The following is a 19,239-nucleotide window of genomic DNA, read 5'->3' on the forward strand; positions in this document are numbered from 1 at the left end:
TATATTCTCCACAAATGTTAAAATACATATATATATATTTTATATGTAGTAGATAATAAACATCATGGAGAGCCTAGATATTAGGGGAGCTGAGAAACAGAGTATTTTGAAAGCTTGGTCTTTTTTCATTTGTGCTCAGAATTGCATGGAGCTTTAGTTGTTACAAAGTTGGCAGAAGCCTCAGTCAGGTGAGATCACCTGGGCAGAAAAAATGTGGATGCTTTTGGAATTGATACACGGAAAGTTCAGATTCAGGATAATTCATAAAGATATCTGGATGCCGGGGGAGGGGAATGGAGGAGAGAGAGGGAGAGGGAAGGAGAGGAAGTGAGAAGGAGGGAGTGGAGGGGGGAGAGAGAGAGAGAGAGAGAGAGAGAGAGAGAGAGAGAGAGAGAGAGAGAAAACCACAGAAGCAAGAGGCCAAAAGCAACAAAACCCAGAAGAGGGACCACCAGACACAGCCATGTGTCTTGACATGTGACAGAAGAATTCAGGATTGCTGGTAGCCAGTCTTTGGGAAGAAAGCATTGCTGTCCTTTTATAGACACATTTGTCTCCTTTTCCTTTTCTTCTTTTTTAGTTTATGTCTTAATAAGGATTTGGAATTGGTTGAAATTTTTGTGGAAAGAGTTATATAAAATCCACGATTATATATTTTTCATGCCCAAGAGAGGGGCCAATAGCAGGAAGTATTTCAGCAGAAACAGTCTGGCCATTGTGCCACAGTCCTGCCCAGTACTCCTGACCCAGCCCCCTGGACACGGCTGCAGCCATGCATATGGTTCCCAATTGTCTCATTGTGTTTGCTTAATTTGCACCACATTCATTTCTCAGGTGGGGAATTAGTTCAATGTGCCTATCCTCTAAGACTGAGAGATGACTTTAACTTACATGAATCAAATAATTAGGTCCAATTAGGACAACTGGACAATGTTTATTAAAATTATAAATATACATATCCTTATGTACTCTAAAAACTTATATACATGCTTAATGATTTTTTGTTGGGCTATTCATTGGCTTGCCTCAGTTTGCAATTCTCCTCAGGGTTTTCGTCAGAGCAAGTTTAACATCCTTGTTCCTTAGGCTGTAGATAAGGGGGTTCAGCATGGGTACCACATTGGTATAGAACACTGAGAAAAGCTTCCCCTGGCCCATAGAACCAACAGAAGAGGTCTTCAGATGTGTGAACAATCCAGAACCATAGAAAAGAGCAACAGTTATTATATGAGAGCCACAAGTACTGAAAGCTTTGGACAAACCCTCAGCTGATGAGATGTGGAGGATATTGGAGAGGATCAAAGCATAGGAAATGAAAATAATGAAGCTGGATACTATGACAACTGTGCCCACAATAATGGAATCCACCAACTCATTGACATAGGTGCTGCTACAGGAAAGCTGTAGCAGGGGGAAAATGTCACACATGTAGTGGTTGACGATATTGGAATCACAAAAGGACAGTCTGACCATGTCTCCTGTGTGAGCCATGGCCCCAGCAAACCCCATCACATATGAACCAAACATAAGCAGGGAACAGACCTTAGGTGACATGGTGACGGTGTACAGCAGGGGCTTACAGATGGCCACGTAGCGATCATAGGCCATGGCTGTCAGCACATAGCACTCAGAATGGACAAAGAAACAAAAGAAAAATAGCTGAGTGATGCATCCGGCAAAGGAGATAATGTTCTTCTCTGACACAAAGCTCATCAGTATTTTAGGGGTAAGGACAAAGGAGTGGCAGAGGTCAATAAAAGACAAGTTGAAGATGAAAAAGTACATGGGAGTGTGAAGGTGAGAATTCAGACAAATGAGATTAATTAAGCTCAAATTCCCCATCACAGTGACCACAAAGTTAATTAAGAAGAGGAAGAAGAGGGGTAGCTGGAGTTCAGGTTGTTCTGTAAATCCCACCAGGATGATTTCAGTTACTAAGGAGTCATTTTCCATTGCCTTGTCTTCAGGGATATGGTCTGTGAGGAAAGGAGAGAAGAATGCCACATTACAAGGGGACTGTGATCTTTTGTTTCTAGAGTGAGGACTATTGAGGCTTAAGCATGGCTGTGGGGGCTGCATTTTAGAAACAGAGCCATGGCAACGGTGACTATCCATTTTACCTTTCTTCTGTCATTTGAAATTTCCTTCCATGTTTTTTAAATTTCCTCCCCTCTACTGGGAATGCACAATCAAGCATAAAGTCATTTAGTGTGAGCAACAAAATCACGTCCACATTTGAGACATAAGGAAATAATATCTTGCAGGGATAAATGGAATAGCCAAGGTATTGCAGCAGGGAAGCAAAGGGAGCTGAGAATGGTACTTGGAATCACTCACTGTAGAAATTCTTGAAGCTCTGAGACTGGGAAGTCACTGTGATTCTCTCTATACCCATTGCTCGGCCCATTTTCTTCCTTCTACCTTTCAGATACTCAGTAACTAGCTAGGTGAAAGTGCTGAGGATTTCCCCTAATGCCCTACATTCTTCCCACACCTCCCCTTCTTACAGTCTCACCTCAAAATCAGGATGAATTATTCAGGAAGTCAGGGGACCTCCCCAGTCCTCTCCACTCCTGTAGCTGTGGGATGGAAAACATCAGAACAGAGGCAACTCTCTTTCTGCCTGGAGACCTTACTGCCAATGGAGCTTCAGTGTTCTTTCTTCTTCGCTGTCCTGAAGGAGACAAAGGTTCTGATAATAGAGAATAATGAAATAACACAAATCTCAGTCTTTGAGGAGCTGGGATAGTTTTTAGAGGAAAGGACTGTGATTCTGTGGTTTTGCCTAGAATGTCTATTTTAGTGCCAGGCAAATGCATCAACTTTATGTTTCCAAACCATAAACTGGCTGATATTGGAAATTTATCTTACCCTTCATGGATTTCTCAGTAACTTGACTGGAAGCTTGGAAAATGAGCGTCTTATTTAGGATTTCATGCAAAGTTTGACCATGGCCAAGCTCTCAAGGGAAGAAATTACTGAGCTCTATTTACATCTTTTGTCAGTGAGTTAACAGTGGTTCCTTTGGGACTTGTTTTGCTCCAAGTAGCAGTTCACATTAAGAATTTTGAGCCCTCTGTACAGGGAGGGAATAGCCTCCTGTGCATTATCCACATTAACTTCTAGAGCCTATGCTCAATTTTGAGTCATTTGCCATTTCCAAAACTTTTCTACATTCTTGGGGATTGGTATAATATTATATGATAGCTTTAATATTATCTGTCTTCTGGTATCTTCCACATCCAAAGAGAAGTAAAATGTTAATAGAACAGACTCTGGAGTCAGGCTAAAGATGCTTGAATTCAAACTCCTCCAACTACTATATGTGTAATTTTGGAAAGTTATTCTCTCTGAGCCTCTTTATCTGATCTATATAAGGACTTAATAGTTTCTACTTTCTAGGGGTGTTTTGAGGGTTAAATTCCAACAATTCCTAGAGCACTTAGAACACTGCTTGGCATATATTAAGTGCTGTGTAAGTTTTAGGTCTCCTTCTCCATTAACTTATCCTTTACTTGTTATTATCCTTTATTCATCTTTATTCCCTTATAAGCATGGACTCTTGTTTAAGTTCACAATTCTGTTTACCAGACAGCGCCACTTAAATGGCCCCAAATTTAATTCTGCCTGTCTTTGTGGACCCAGAATTTACTCTCTTCTTGTCATCCTTTTCTAAGTTAAGGGTGCCATCATCTACTCAGTTAGCTATTCCAGAAACAGATCATCACTGGGTTCTTCCTTCTCACTCACCATTAGCATATGGTCTTCAGAATCTGTAAGACCAGCTCCTTAAAATCTCCTGAACCTTACTCTTCTCATTTTATTGTTTTTGTGTTAAGATTGTCACCTCACGTTTGGAAAACTCTAAACGTTCCTAATCTAGGGTTCTATCATCACCCCTTGTATTAATAAATAGTGTCCTTCCTTGTCCCTTATGACATATTTACATTTAAATTCTATTTTGCCTGATATTAGCATAGTATTATATATTAGTATATCCTGCTGTATTTTTGGATGCAGCTTTCACGAAACATCTTTTTCCGTCCTTTTACTGTCAATTTTTGTATCTTTGAGTCTAAGATGAGTCTCTTGTAAGCAGCATATAAATGGATCATGTTTCCTAATCTACTCTGCCAATTTGTATCTTTTAATTGGTGAGTTTAATCCATTAACATTCAAAGTTATTACTGGAAAGGCATTTCTTGAATCTACTGCCTTATCCTTTGAATTTTATTTGTCAGATCTATATAGCATCTTCATTCTTTCCTTTTTTCACTTTTAGTCACCCTTACTGGTACTCTTCAATTCTGTGACACCACCCCATGGGGCAGAGTTCAGGGGTTGAGGGGGCAAGGCTTGGGTGCATAGGTGTGGGGGTGGGTGGGATGAAGGCGTGTGCATGCTTAGGGTGGTGGGGGTGTGGGGAGGATGTATGGGTCCTAGGGGGAGTGGTTGGAACATGATTTCTTGGGGTACCAGGTGGCAGGGCTCAAGTGTGTGGGGTACAGGGATGGGGGCATGGGTTGTGGGGGTTAGGACGACACATGTGGGTGTGGTGCATTCAAGGGGGGAGACTTGACTTACTTCCTAACTCTTTCCTCCATGTCTGTGCACTCTTGAGGGCTCTGGGTCTCCTTTTGGAAAGGGGTGTGTAAGGCTCTGTGATGGTTTGGTTCTGGTGTCAGCTTGGCCAAGGATCATGCCCAGTTGTCTGGTCAGGCAAGCACTGGCCTAGCCATGGCTACAAGGATATTTCATGACTGTTTGATAAGCCTGAAGGCTAGTGTATTAAATCATGAGTCAGTTGATTACAGATGTGCAGAATCTTAAAACTGTGTTTTAAAATTTGTTTTCTACTCTGACTAGATTCAAAGGCACTGGATACAGTGATGAGGGAAAGGCACCTTAAGCGCCATATGAATGATGTAAAACTTTCCATGTGTGCCTTGAAAGAAAATCTTATTTCCTGTGGTTGCAGACTTGAGATCTCTGAAAAAGAGACACAGCTTCATTGTGCAAGTAGCAGATTTACAATGTAAACTAAAATCTCAACCTTGTGCTTCTCAAGAATGAGATCTTGAAAAGTGGGATGGTGATATATGGCTTGATAATGATGGCGATGGGGAGATGGAATCCTTGGAATCTGCTGAGACTTTGCTGTAATGGACTGCCCTGAGAAAAGAACTTCCTGACCTCCAGCTTGCCTTGAGGAAACAGCTTCCCAACCTCTTGTCTCCCCAGAGAAGTCTGCCATGCAACCTCCACCTATTGAGATTAACCTTTCAGTGCCTGCTAACACTATAACCACCTCCCCTGGGGAAACAACCCTCACTCTTCTGTCTGGAATGACTAACACTCTTCCACCAGATAAAATGAAATGGAATGCCCTGAGGTAACTGGCTTGAAAAACACTTCTATTTCTTTTCATGACCCATCCCCACCACCCCTCTTTTCTTCAAGACCTATAACTAGACAAAAGTCTCAAGAGGCCCCAAAAGGTGAGGTACAAAGTGTGAACCATGAGGAGGTACCCTATACTCCAAAAGAACTACATAGTTTTCCAATCTATATAGACAGAAATCAAGGAAATATGTGTGGTAATGGATATTAAGGGTGTGAGATAATGATGGAAGGAATATAATTTTGAATCAAGCTGAATTTATTGATATGGGCCCACTAAGCAGAGATTCTGCATTCAATGTCCTGGCTCGAGGGGTTAAAAAGGGCATTAACAGTTTGTTTGGATGGTTGGCTGACAGATGGACCCAAAGCTGGCGGACATTACCTGAGGTTGAAATGTCCTGGTTTAATGTAGATGAGGGGATCCAGGGGCTTAGAGAGATGGGAATATTAGTGTATATTTATCATGGAAGACCTGCTCACACACCCCAGAAATGTCTAGAGGACACATCTTTCACCAGAAACTTGAGAAATAAATTCATGAAACCAGCTCCATCATCCCTGAAGAGTTCTGTAGTCACCCTTCTCTATAAGTCAGATATTACTGTGGTAATTTCTGTCACTGAGCTGGAATCCTTAAACACAATGGGGATGATTGGATCCCAAGTTGGCAGCAGCCATGTTGTGACAGCCATGTTGTAGACATGGTGGGTGTGGCCACCATAAATGGATGGTAGACTCAAAGCAGCAGTCAAAATAATCTGGCTCACAGAGACTTGTGGCATTGGTAAGTAGATCATGGGGTACCTAGAATAAAACAGATGGGCAGTCTATTAAATTCTGGTTGAGATGTATAAGTAGAAGAGTTCTAGGTCAATTGAACAGAAGTCTAACTTGAATTACATAAGTAGAGAGTCACAACCCCTTAATCAATTCCCAGATTTGAGGCAGTTTACAGACCCAGAGCCTCTCAAATGAGGGGAGAACCTGGGACACTTGAGGAAGGACACTTTTACACAGCCCCAAATTTATACTGTTATCCTTCCTCCCAGCCTTCCCCAAAGAGACCTATGACCTTTTATCAGGGTAACTGTGCATTGGGAAAAAGGAAATGATTGGATATTTCAGGGATTACTAGACACTAGCTCAAGAGTGACGCTAATTCCAGGAGACCCAAAATGTCACTGTGGTCCACCAGTAAGAGTAAGGGCTTGCAGAGGTCAGATAATTGATGGAGTTTAACTCAGGTCCATCTCACAATGGGTCCAGTGAATCCTCAGATCCATTCTGTGGTCATTTCCCCAGTTCCAGAATGCATAATTGGAATCAACATACTCAGCATGGTAGAATTTCCACATTGGTTCTCTGACTTATGGAGTAAGGCTATTATTGTAGGAAAGCACAAGTGGAATCAACTAGAACTGCCTCTACCTAGCAAAATAGTGAATCAGAAGCACTACCAAATTCCTGAGTGATTGCCAAGATTAATGCCACTGTTATGGACCTGAAAGATGCAGATGTGGTGATTCCCACCACACCCCATTCAACTTTCTTATTTGGCCTATGCAGAAAACTGATGGGACTTGAATGACAGTGGATTATCATAAAATCAATCAGGTGGTGACTTCAATTGCAGCTGTCGTTCCAGATGTGGTATCATTGCTTGAGCAATCAACCCATCCCCTCACATGTGATATGCAGCTACTGATCTGGCAAATGATTTTTTTTTCAATAGTTGTCAGTAAGAACCAACAGAAACAGTTTTCATTCATCTGACAAGGCCAGCAGTATACCCTCACTGTCCTGCCTCAGGGGTATAACAACTTTCCAGTCTTATGTCAAAATCTTGTCCACAGAGAACTTGATTATTTCCCCCTTCCACAAGACATCACACTGGTCCATTATATTGGATTTAAGCTGGCAGGGCCAGCAGTATACCTTCACTGTCTTACCTCAGGAGTATTTCAACTCTCCAGCCCTACATCATAATCTTGTCTGCAGGCACCTTATCATTTCTCCTTCCCACAAAGTATCACATGGGGCATTATGTTAATGATATCATGTTGATATCACCTAGTGAGCAAGAAGTAACAACTACTCTAGACTTATTGGTCAAGCATTTGTGTCAGAGGTTGGGAGATAAATCCAGCAAAAGTACAGAGACCTTACTTCTCAGTGAAATTTCTAGATGTCCAGTGACATGGGCAATGTCTAGATATCCCTTCTAAGGTGAAGGATAAGCTGTTGCATCTGGCCCCTCTTATGACCAAAAAGATGCACAACAATTAGTTGGCCTCTTTGGATTTTGGAGACAACATATTCATCATTTGGGTGTGCTACTCTGGCCCATTTAATAATTGACCAGGAAAGCTGAGAGTTTTGAGTGAGGACAAGAATAAGAGGAGGCTCTGTGACATGTCCAGGCTGCTGTGCAAGCTGTCTGCCATTAGAACTATATGATCCGCAGATCCAATGGTGCTGGAAGTGCCAGTAGCAAGGATGCTGTCTGGAGCCTTTGGCAAGCCCCTATAGGAAAATCACAGTGCAAACCCTTAGGATTTTGGAGCAAAGCCTTATCATCTGCTGCAGATAGCTACTCTCCTTTTGAGAAACAGCTTTTAACTTGCTTCTGGGCCTTAGTAGAGACTGAATGCTTAACCATGGGCCACCGAGTTACCATAAGACCTGAGTTACCTATCATGAGCTGGATGTTGTCTGACCCATTAAGTTGGGCATTCATAGGAGCACTACATCATAAAATGAGATAGGGGCTTAAGCAGGTCTTGAGGCACAAGTAAGTTACATAAGGTAGTGTCTCAAATGCTCAGGGCATACCACTAGATAACTGCAGGTTATTTGCTTTAGCAGCCAGGAAATAAAAGCAGATGCTATTGCAATGAAATTGTTTTATTAATAGCCTCTTTGGATTGTTCATTGCTGGTGTATAAAAACCCAATTGGTTTTGTTTGTTAATCTTGTATGCTGCCACTTTGCTCAACTTGTTCATTAGTTCTAGTAGCTTTCTTGTGAATTAATTTGGATTTTCTGTATATAGGATCATGCCATGTGCAAAAAGAAATAGTTTTACATATTCCTTTCAAATTTGGATATCTTTTATATCTTTTTCTTGTTTAATTGCTCTGGTTAGAACATCTAGTACAATATCGAAGAGAAGTGGTGAAAGTGTGCATCCTTTGCTTGTTCCTGATCTTAGGGAGAAAACCATGTAGGGTGTTAGCTGTAGTTTTTTCATAAATAGCCTTTATGATATTGAAGAAGTTCCCTTCTATTCCTAGTTTTCTTTGAGTATTTTGATAATGAAAGATTGTTGAATTTTGTCAAATGCCTTTCTGCATCAATGTGATTTTTTTCCTTCATTTTATTTATTCAGTGTATTACATTGATTGGTTTTTATAGGTTGAACCATTTTGTGTTCCTGAGATAATTTCTACTTTGTCATGGTAGATTATTTTAATAATGTTATTGGATTTGATTTCCTAGGATATTGGTAAGGATTTTTGAGTCTATGTTCCTAGGGGAAATTGTTCTGTAATTCTCTTTTCTTGTAATGCCTTTATCTGACTTTGTTATCAGGGCACAGCTGGTCTGAGAGAATGAATTAGGAAATGTTCCTCCTCTTGAAATTTTTGGAAGTGTTTGAGGAAGATTGGTTTTAATTCTTCTTTAAATGCTAGAATTCACCAGTCAAGTCATCTGGTCTTGGAATTTTTGTGTTTTTTTTGGTGGAAGTCTTTTTTATTAATTATTAACTCAATTTCTGTATTCATTATAAGTCTGTTGAGGTTTTCTGTTTTTTTCTGTTTAGGTAATTTTTGTTTCTAGGAATTTGTCCATTTCTGCTGGATGGCTAGTAGGTTTGCATACAATTGTTCATAGTATTATCTTATAATCCTTTTTTCATTTCATTTTTTATTTTAGTATTTGCATCTTTTCTCTTTTTTTTCTGTCAGTCTAGTTAAAGTTCTGTCAATTTTACTGATCCTTTCAAAAAACTAACTTCTAGCTTTGTTCATACTATGTATTTTTTTGTATTCTGTTTTTCATTTATTTCCATTCTAATTTTAAGTATTTACTTCCTTTTGTTAACTTTTGGTTTGCTTATTTTTCTTTTAGTTCCTCAAGATGTGATGTTATATTATTTGGTTTAGTCTGACAAAGCTGCCTGAATGCAACACACCAGAGATGGATTGGCTTTTAATAAAGGGGGATTTATTTAGTTAAAAACTTATGGTTCTTCAAAGGATGGGGTGCACGGGTTGTTCAGTGGTAGAATGCTCACCTTCCATGTGGGAGTCCGGGTTTGATTCCTGGACCCTCCACCCCCCGCGCCCCCAAGAAAAAGAAAAACAAACCATGGTTCTTCAAAGGAAAGGCAGCTAACTTTTATCTGAGGTTCTCTCTTACATGGGAAGGCACAGGGCCATGTCTGCCAGCCTTCTTTCCTGGCTTCTGGGTTTCTACAGCTTTCCCTGAGGCGATTCCTTTCTGCATCTCCAAACATCTGGGCTGAGGGGAGGGCCGAGATGAGATATGTTGAGCTGCTTGGGCTGTGCTGTATTGAGTTCTCTTCTGACCTCTCTCTTTTAAGCCTCCAGCTAATTAAATTAAACATCACTCATTGCAGAAGGCTCTCCTCTTAGCCAATTGCAGATGCAACCAGCCATAGATGAGCTTCACATACTAATGATTCAAGTCCACAGCAGCAGAGCTAGGCACCGTCATTTGGCCAAGTTGACACCTGAACATAACTACCACATGATTGATTTGAAGTCTTTCTTTTTTTAAAAATATAGGCATTCATAGCTATAAATTTCCCTCTGAGACCTGCCTTCAATGAATTCCATAAAAAGTTTTGGTATGCTGTGTTTGTGTTTTCATTCATTAAGTATTTTCCAGTTTCCCTTGTGATTTTTGCTTTAGCCTACTGGTTGTTTAAGAGCGAGATCTTTCTTCAGGTATAGGTCATTTGCCAAGGTCTACGCTATGCATGCATGTGGGAGTAAGTGCTGCCATAGAGGTTTGTACAAGTTACAGTAGTGGCATGTATTTATTATGACCTTTTCAGTACAAATGAAAGAAGTCTAAATGAATCAAACAAACTAAAATTTCATTTACTTGGAAAATCTGGAGATGTATTTTTCTTCAGATAAGGAGTGAACTAAGTGGTTATAAGGGTTGTATCTACCTTTCAGTTTACTGATTCACTTGCTTCTATTTTCTTTTTAGACAAACTACATGTGGAGATAAAAGTTACCACTCTGCTCCTTATAGCTATGTATTTCCACATTAATTACTCTGCATAAATCCTTTAAAAATAAATGCTTTATTTCATCTTATCTTAACCGAGACTTCAAAATAGACTTTACTAACAGTTAGGATAGAAGCAAGGGAAAAATGACTTGACATGAGACCATATTAAGACTCATTTGCTATTGGGGAATATCCCATGCAAGGGAGTGACACTTGCCTGGGCATCTCCTTTCATAACTTCCAGCTTCTGAAATGTGGTAGGCATCAACTTTATCAACCTCCACCCAAAACTACCCCAGGAATGTTTGACACTTTTGGAGACCAAAATAAGGAGGAAAATGAAGTAGTGAGAGAGGAAAGGCTAAATATCTGCTGCTCAATGCCTATATGTTTAATTTTTTTAAATTTATTTATTAATTAAAAAAATTAACAACAAATTAACTAAAACATTAACATGTGATCATTCCATTCTGCATACATAATCAGTAATTCACAATATCATCACTTAGCATATTTTTAATTTTGGTTTTCTGTTGAAAGATGGGTGCGCTGGTTTGAAATGATGTATGGACCCTAGAAAAGCCATGTTTTAATCCTAAACCCATTTTATAAAGGCAGCCGCTTCTTCTAATCCCTATTCATTATTGTATGTTTGAAACTGTAATCAGATCATCTCCCTGGAGATGTGATTTAATCAAGAGTGGTTGTTAAACTGAATTAGGTGATAACATGTCTCCACCCATTTGGGTGGGTCTTGAGAAGTTTCTGGAGTCCTATAAAAGAAGAAACATTTTTGAGAATGAGAGATTCAGAGAGAGCAGAGAATGCTGCAGCACCATGAAGCAGAGAGTCCACAAGCCAGTGACCTTTGGAGATGAAGAAAGAAAACGCCTCCCAGGTATCTTCATGAAACCAGAAGCCAGGAGAGAAAGCTAGCAGATGATGCTGTGTTTGCCATGTGCCCTTCCAGCTGAGAGAGAAACCCTGAACTTCACTGGCCTTCTTGAACCAAGGTATCTTTCTCTGAATGTCTTAGATTGGACATTTCTATAGACTTGTTTTAATTGGGAGATTTTCTTAGCCTTAGAACTATGAACTAGCAACTTATTAAATTCCCCTTTTTAAAAGTCATTCTGCTTCTGGTATACTGCATTCCAGCAGCTAGCAAGTTAGAACAATAGGCTGTTTTAAAAAGTAATCAATACCAGGAAATGAACTCTCCCTCTATTAAATAACTATGAATGAAATTTCAATAGAAGATTATTCTTAGGTAAGTACTGGATAGGGCCAGTGAAGAACCTTATTCTTTACTCAAATTTGCCTACTTTTTTTCCCCTTTCTTTTATTGTTCAATATTTTTATGTTTAAAGCCATTAAAAGAAAATTTTATTTTATTATTTGGCTTCTATTACTTCTTTACTCCACACTCAATACTTACATGATATTAATTTTTCCTCTCTTGGTGTACCAAGAGGCGTCACTTGAAATTGCATGAACTTTTGACTCCCTTCCTGTATATCTTGTGCTGATCTACCAAGACATTCTTTTTTCTAGTTTTCATACTTAGGATGGACTGGATGTTTCTAACTGTTGTTTTAAGGCAAACTAGATCTATCACAAGCACCTCTCTTCTTTCTTTCACAGCTTTTTTCCACCTTGCTGAAAGGAAGGAGTGAAAGGGATCACTTCCTGATATTTAGTGTTTTTCATTCTTAATTTACAGTTATTTTGAAGTTTGGGAATTTTCTGTCCTTGGGTTATGCCAAGACTGTAGTTTTTATAGAGTTTTACTTGCTTTTTCTTATTGTTCTGTATTGCTTTTGGAGGAAATATTGGGATGTAGATCAAGGCAGCTGCCATTTCCGTTTGCTTCCTGAAAGTCTTCTGAGATAATATCTTCAAAATATGTATAAAAGATATACTGTATTGATTTGTAGATGGCTCACTTCTTATTGTTCTCAGAAATATCTTTTGGTTTTAATTTTGTTAAAAAGACCCTCATCCATCATTTAAATTTGTGTTGTTTCAGAAAAGATAAATATTCAAAAGATTATTTGGACCATCACTGGATATAAGGTGGGCTACATTATTCAATTCAATCATTCTGTAGAAAATGATTATGTTGTCCAATGAAATATGGTTTTTAATTTTTTAAAAGAAATAAAGAGCTACTAGGCAAAAACAAATTGCATGAAGGATCCTGTATCTATAAGCAAATTGAATTAATAGTAATTATTCACACACACACACACACACACACACTTTAAACTTTGATGGCCTCACTAGGTAATTCTATCAAACATGTAGGGAACAAATAACATGAATGTTATACAAATGCTTTCAGAAAACAAAGGGAAACACTTTTAACACATTTTATGGGGGCAGCATATCTGACACAGAAATCAGACAAAGAGTCACAAGGAAATAAAATTACACCAGTATCCTTTACAAATGTAAGTGAAAAATTATTTAAACAATAATAGCAAATCTGATACAATATTATATAAAAAGGATAATGCATTAAAACCAAGTGGGATTCATCCCAGGAAATTAAGATCAGTTTAATCTCTAGAAATCAGTCACTATAATTCACTGCATTAATAAAATAAAAAATCAGCTAAGTAGATAACTGAAAAAGTATTTGAGACATTAAATGCCCATTTATGATAAGAATCTTAGAAGATTAGGAATAAAAGAGGATTTTCTCAATTTACTAAGAACATCTACATAAAACCCCTATAGCTCACATCATAATTAATGGTTAAGTAGTAAATGTTTTCCTCATAAAACTGGAAATAAATTAAGATTTTTCTCTGTCCTCTATATCTGAAGAGGAGCTAGCTATTGAAATAAGGCAAGAAAATGAAATAAAATGCCAAAAGATTGAGAAGGAAAGAGTCAAATAATCATTTTTCATAGAAAATATGAATGTGTATGTGGAAAATCCTGAAAAGTACCCAAGACAAAAGTAGTAAACCAGTAACTGAATTTAGCAAGGTCATAAGATACAAGGTCACCATATAAAAATCAATTTTGTTTATTTTAATAGCAACAAAGGTGTGGAAAATGAAGTTGACAAAAATATTATTTACAATAGGATTCCATTCTAAAATAATTAGTATTAATTAAAAACTTCAAAACCTTGCTGTAAGAAATAAAGGAGGATCTAAATAGATGAGAGAAATACTATATTCATAGATGGGAAGACTCATCAAGATCAAAATGCCCATTTTCCCAAAATTGATCTGTAGATTCAATGTAACCCAGATAAAATTATCAGTAGACATTTTTGTAGAAAATGAAAGGTTGATTCTAAAATTTATATGACTATGCAGAGGTACATAGAATGGAAAAAAACAGTCTTAAAAAGGATGAATTTGAAGGGTATGACATCATATGGGCCATGGAGGTACACCATTCAGATGTCATTCAAGAGAACCTCCTGCTGGGAGCATAGTTGACCAGAGCCTTTTTTGGATACTCCACAATGTTCAGGCCAAGGTTATACATAATGTGTGATATCCCTCATCAATGGCCAAGCATGGCTGGGCATATTAGAGTCAGCCCATTCATGCCTGATGTAGGACGCTTCTACCAGGCAACCTTTGCTTGAAAGCTTCCTATCAGCCTATTAGAAATGCTCTGTGGTCAGAGACATTGTGTAGTCAGTACTTTCTTCTCTTTCTTCTTTCATAGATATCAGATTTGTTTCAAAGGCCAAAGGCTCTCTTTGCCACTACTATTCTTTCCTCTTTTATCTCTTAAAAGTGTTTTACCCAATAAATCTCTGGCACATCTAATTATATGTTGGCATCTTTACCGGCACAGGTAGCACCAGGACTAGCAAAGAAAAAAAAAACAAAAACAAACAAACAGAAAACCAGTGTTTGGAGACAAGCCCATTTATCATCCAGCTAATGAGAACAACATCTTGAGCAGAATGTGGGGCATGGGAAAGGCTCTGGTATAAGGAGACAGTTCAATTGTGGAAGACTTCACCAATTATGACTTTATTACAAATACCAGTGGAAAGGAATGCCCTATGGTTTCAAGGTGGGAGTTGGCTAGCTGTCATTAAATAAACTGTGTAGAAGGATAATGAGCAAGTGGGGATAATTAACAAATAATTAAAAGCTAAATATTAGTGCCAAAGTCAAGCTGGTAGCTTCAACAGACATCCTTATCTCCGGCAGTGGTAAAGTTCACACAGTTGTAGAACAGATTCAAAATTTGATAGAATCATAGGGCTTCTAAATGTTAAGCCAAGGCAGGCCATTGTATTAATGTCAGGGTCACAGCTGGAAAATTTTGCACTCCAAAACATACAGGCATCTGTGTGGATGCTTTTGAGGATTTTGACTTTGTAGATTCCTGAAACCTCAGAGCTTGATGAGACTACATATTCCTTCTTTACTAAAAACCAGGTCGTCCCCCATGTGAAGATGTTGTAGAGAACTGTGATCAGTAATACAATGGGGTCCTCCTCGTAGGGTGCTCCCATCTCCTCTCCTGGCTGCCAACATAACTGGCAGAGGATATGCTAGGCCAGACAAGATAGAAAAGAATTAAAAAAAAAAGTACTAAAGGAGCTCTAAGAATCATGTAACATGTACAGGCAGAAGCCAGAGGAGATTGAATTTTGAGGGTACTTGTTCAGATAGGTTAATACATAAGATTGAATAACCAAGAATTCATTGACTTGGGGGTAGTTTCATGACACATAAGATTTAACACTGCAGCAAGAACCCCAAAGAATGACACCAACTTATTGCTGGGGGTGGGGGGCTCTCTCTAAGTCTAGATAAAATAATGGCTCATGTTGAACAAGTGGAGCTCCTAAGCAGTCTTTAAGATTTCAAAAGAAAGAATAAACATGTGAAGAGAGGTGTGCATTCTGGATTAGAAATAACATGTGAGGGCAGAGATCCAACAAAGTATAAATTTTCATGTGCAGGTTTAGAGGTTACATCATTTTACCAAATCCATCCAGCATGCACTGCCGAGAGGGGTATTAGCATCAGTAAGGTCAGTGGTGCTTCTCCTTTACAGGCCAGGGCTGATGTTAGAAAAGGTTGTCACAGAGATGGGGCTATTAATATTTATGAAGACGATGAGACCTCAAAGTAACACAGACCCATTGGAAACACTGAGCGACCAGAAGTCAGGGTACTACAATTACCACAATGTCAGCAGTGTTGGAGTGAGAGAGCAGTTAGAGCTGACATAACATAGAGGTGACTAGCCAGTGAGAGGTCTGCTTAATACCTACCACCAGAAAAAGGCAAAAGTGGAAGAGCAGGAGAAGGAAGGTGGGGGGAAAGTCATAATCCCTTTCTCAGATACCAGAGCTGAGCTAAATTTTAAATTTCCACCTGTTGACTGAAGAAACAGCAACACCCTATTCCTTCCCCTAACATGAACACAAGCTGCTTTCTTGCTTGTGGTTCTTTCCCATCCAAAATGAATCACAGAGCAGGATGCTGTCTGACTCATCGTTTCTTCTTTGTTTTCTCTGGCAGTTATATGGTCCCTTTTCTACCTTAAAAATTTTAATAGTTATTATCATATTAAAATAGAGATAGATAGCAAAATTGTATATATGGTAAAGTCTTTCATAATATTTCAGTGCTCTTATATTGCTGATTTCTGTTCTTTTGTTCCATTCTTTTCATCTGTGATGTAGCGGAAAACCCTGATGAACATGGCTCTTTCTTTTCTTTTTTAATTTTCATTGATAAAACAATGTGCAAGTACATACATTCCTAACTTACAAAATTCCATACATGATGTACAATCAGTGACTCACAATACCATTGTACTGTTGTATATTCATCACCATGATAATTTTTTAGAACATTTGCATCACTCCAGAAAAAGAAATAAAAAGAAAAAAGAAAAAATTTATACATACCATACCTCTTACCTCTTCCTCACATCGACCACTATTATTTCCATCTACCCAATATATATATATATATATTTTTTTAATTTTAACACTTGTTCCCCCTATTATTTATTTATTTATTTTTAATCCATGTGTTTTACTTATCTGTCCATACTGTAGATAAAAGGAGCATCAGACCCAAGGTTTTCACAACCACGCAACCACATTATGAAATCTATATCATTATGCAATCATCTTCAAGAAACATGGCTCATGGAACACAGCTGTACAGTTTTGGGCACTTCCCTCTAGCCACTCAAATACATCTTAAACTAAAAAAGGGATATCTATATAATGCACAAGAATAACCTCCAGTATAACCTTTCAACTCTGAAATCTTTCAGCCACTGACATTTTATTTTGTCTCATTTCTCTCTTCCCCCTTTCAGTCGAGAAGGATTTCCCAATCCCTTGATGTGGAGTCCCAGCTCATTCTAGGATTTCTGTCCCATATTGCCAGGGAGGTTTACACCCCTGGGAGTCATGCCCCGTGTAGAGAGGGGGAGAATGATAAGTTTGCTTGCTGTGTTGGCTGAGAGAGAGATAGGCCACACAACAACAACAAAAGCAACAAAAGAGGCTCTCTGGGGGTGAGTTTTAGGCCTAATTTTAAGTAGGCTTAGACTATCCTTTGTGGGGATAAGTTTTATATGAACAACCCCCAAGATTGAGAGCTCATCCTATTGATTTGATTGTTCCCACTGCTTGCAAGAATATCAAAAATTCTCCAAATGAGAAAGTTGAATTTTCCCCCTTTCTGGCCATTCCCCCAACAGAATTTTGCAAATACTTCTTTATTCACTGTTCAAATCACTCTGGGATTTGTTGGGCACCACAATGGACAAAACCAGAAAATCTCATACCCTATTCGAGGTCCAATTAACCTGTCCATATAAGTAATATTAGGAAATGCACTAGTCAAAATATAAATTTTGTACCAAATAAACATTTTTCACTTTAGTCTCATGTAGAAGTTGAAGTTTTAAAATATGAATTACCATCTATTTTCAACACCCTGCAGTATTGACATTCCTTTGTTCTTCCTCATGCAAAATCATTTTTTAATTGGTACATTTTGTCACTATCATTGTATACTCTAGGCACTCTTAAATTGTACAGTCTCAGTCTTTATTGTCTATCTTTCTTCCTGGTTTCATTTGTGCCCCCAGCTTCTATCATTCTCACATTCAGTTTCATTCAGTGTACTAACATTATTTTATTACAATTAGGTAGTATTGTGCTGTTCATTTGTGAATTTTTACAATCAGTCCTTTTGCACAATCTGTATCCCTTCAGCTCCAATTACCCAACAGCTACCCTATTTCTAACTCCTGAGGGTCTCTGTTCTTAACTGAAATTCTCCAAGCTCATTCATTAATGTTAGTTCATATCAGCGAGACCATACAGTGTTAGTCCTTTCGTTTCTGGCTAATCTCACTCAGCATAATGCCCTCAAGGTCCATCCATGTTGTTACATGCTTCATAACTGCATTCTGTCTTACAGCTGCATAATATTCCACCATATGTCTATACCACAGTTTGTTTAGCCACTTGTCTGTTGATGGACATTTTGGCTGTTTCCATCTCTTGACAATTGTAAATAATGCTGCTATAAACATTGGTGTGCAAATGTCCATTTGCGTCCTTGCCCTCATGTCCTCCAAGCAGATATCTGGCAATGGTATTGCTGGATCACATGGCAATTCTGTACTTAGGTTCCTGAGGAACCTTAAAACTGCCTTCCACAGTGGTTGTACCATTTCACATTCCCACCAACAGTGGATAAGTGTGCATCTTTCTCCACATCCTCTCCAGCACTTGTCATTTTGTTTTATTGATAATGGCCATTCTGGTGGGTGTGATATTTCATTGCATTTCCCTAATAGCCAGGGAAATTGAGCATCTTTTCATGTGTCTTTTAGCCATTTGCATTTCTTCTTCTGAGAAGTGTCTATTAATGTCTTTTGCCCATTTTGTAATTGGGTTGTTTGTCTTTTTGTTGTTGAGTTGAACAACCTCTTTATGTACTCTGGATACTAGAAACTTATCTGATATATCATTTCCAAATATTGTCTCTCATTGTATAGGTTGTCTTTTTCCCTTCTTGACAAAGTTCTTTGATGCCCAAAGGTGTTTAATTTTGAGGAGTTCCCATTTATCTAGTTCTTTCTTCAATGCTCATGCTTTGGGTGTAAGATCTAGGAAGCTGCCTCCTATTATAAGATTTATAAAATATTTCCCTACATTTTCTTCTAAAAGTTTTATGGGCTTAGATCTAATGTTTAGGTCTTTGATCCATGTTGAGTTAATTTTTGTATAGGCTGTGAGATATGGATCCTGTTTCATTCTTTTGAATGTGGATATCCAGTTCTCCAAGTACCATTTAAGAGACTGTTCCATCCCAGGTGAGTTGGCTTGACTGCCTTATCAAAGATCAATTGTCCATAGATAAGAGGGTCTATATCTGAACACTCTATTCTATTCCATTGGTCAGTATATCTATCTTTATGCCAGCACCATGCTGTTTTGACCACTGTAGCTTCATAATACCCTTTAAAGTCAGGTAGTGTGAGACCTCCGACTTACTTTTCTTTCTCAGGATATTTTTAGCTATTCAGGGCACC

General features: G+C 38.5%; 1 protein-coding gene across 1 annotated transcript; it reads right to left on the reverse strand.

Annotated features, from left to right (window-relative positions):
• Positions 1-1,026: 1,026 nt before the first annotated feature.
• LOC143643192 (olfactory receptor 8C8-like) lies at positions 1,027-1,953 on the reverse strand. Its single transcript, XM_077111952.1, has one exon. The coding sequence runs from the start codon at positions 1,951-1,953 to the stop codon at positions 1,027-1,029; it is 927 nt and encodes a 308-aa protein (XP_076968067.1).
• Positions 1,954-19,239: the final 17,286 nt, after the last annotated feature.

This window comes from Tamandua tetradactyla, chromosome 8 (assembly GCF_023851605.1).
Source record: "Tamandua tetradactyla isolate mTamTet1 chromosome 8, mTamTet1.pri, whole genome shotgun sequence".
NCBI lineage: Eukaryota > Metazoa > Chordata > Mammalia > Pilosa > Myrmecophagidae > Tamandua > Tamandua tetradactyla.

Bases quoted from the DNA above. Each gene is read 5' to 3' on its own strand.
- LOC143643192 (XM_077111952.1), bottom strand. From the start codon at position 1,953: ATGGAAAATGACTCCTTAGTAACTGAAATCATCCTGGTGGGATTTACA.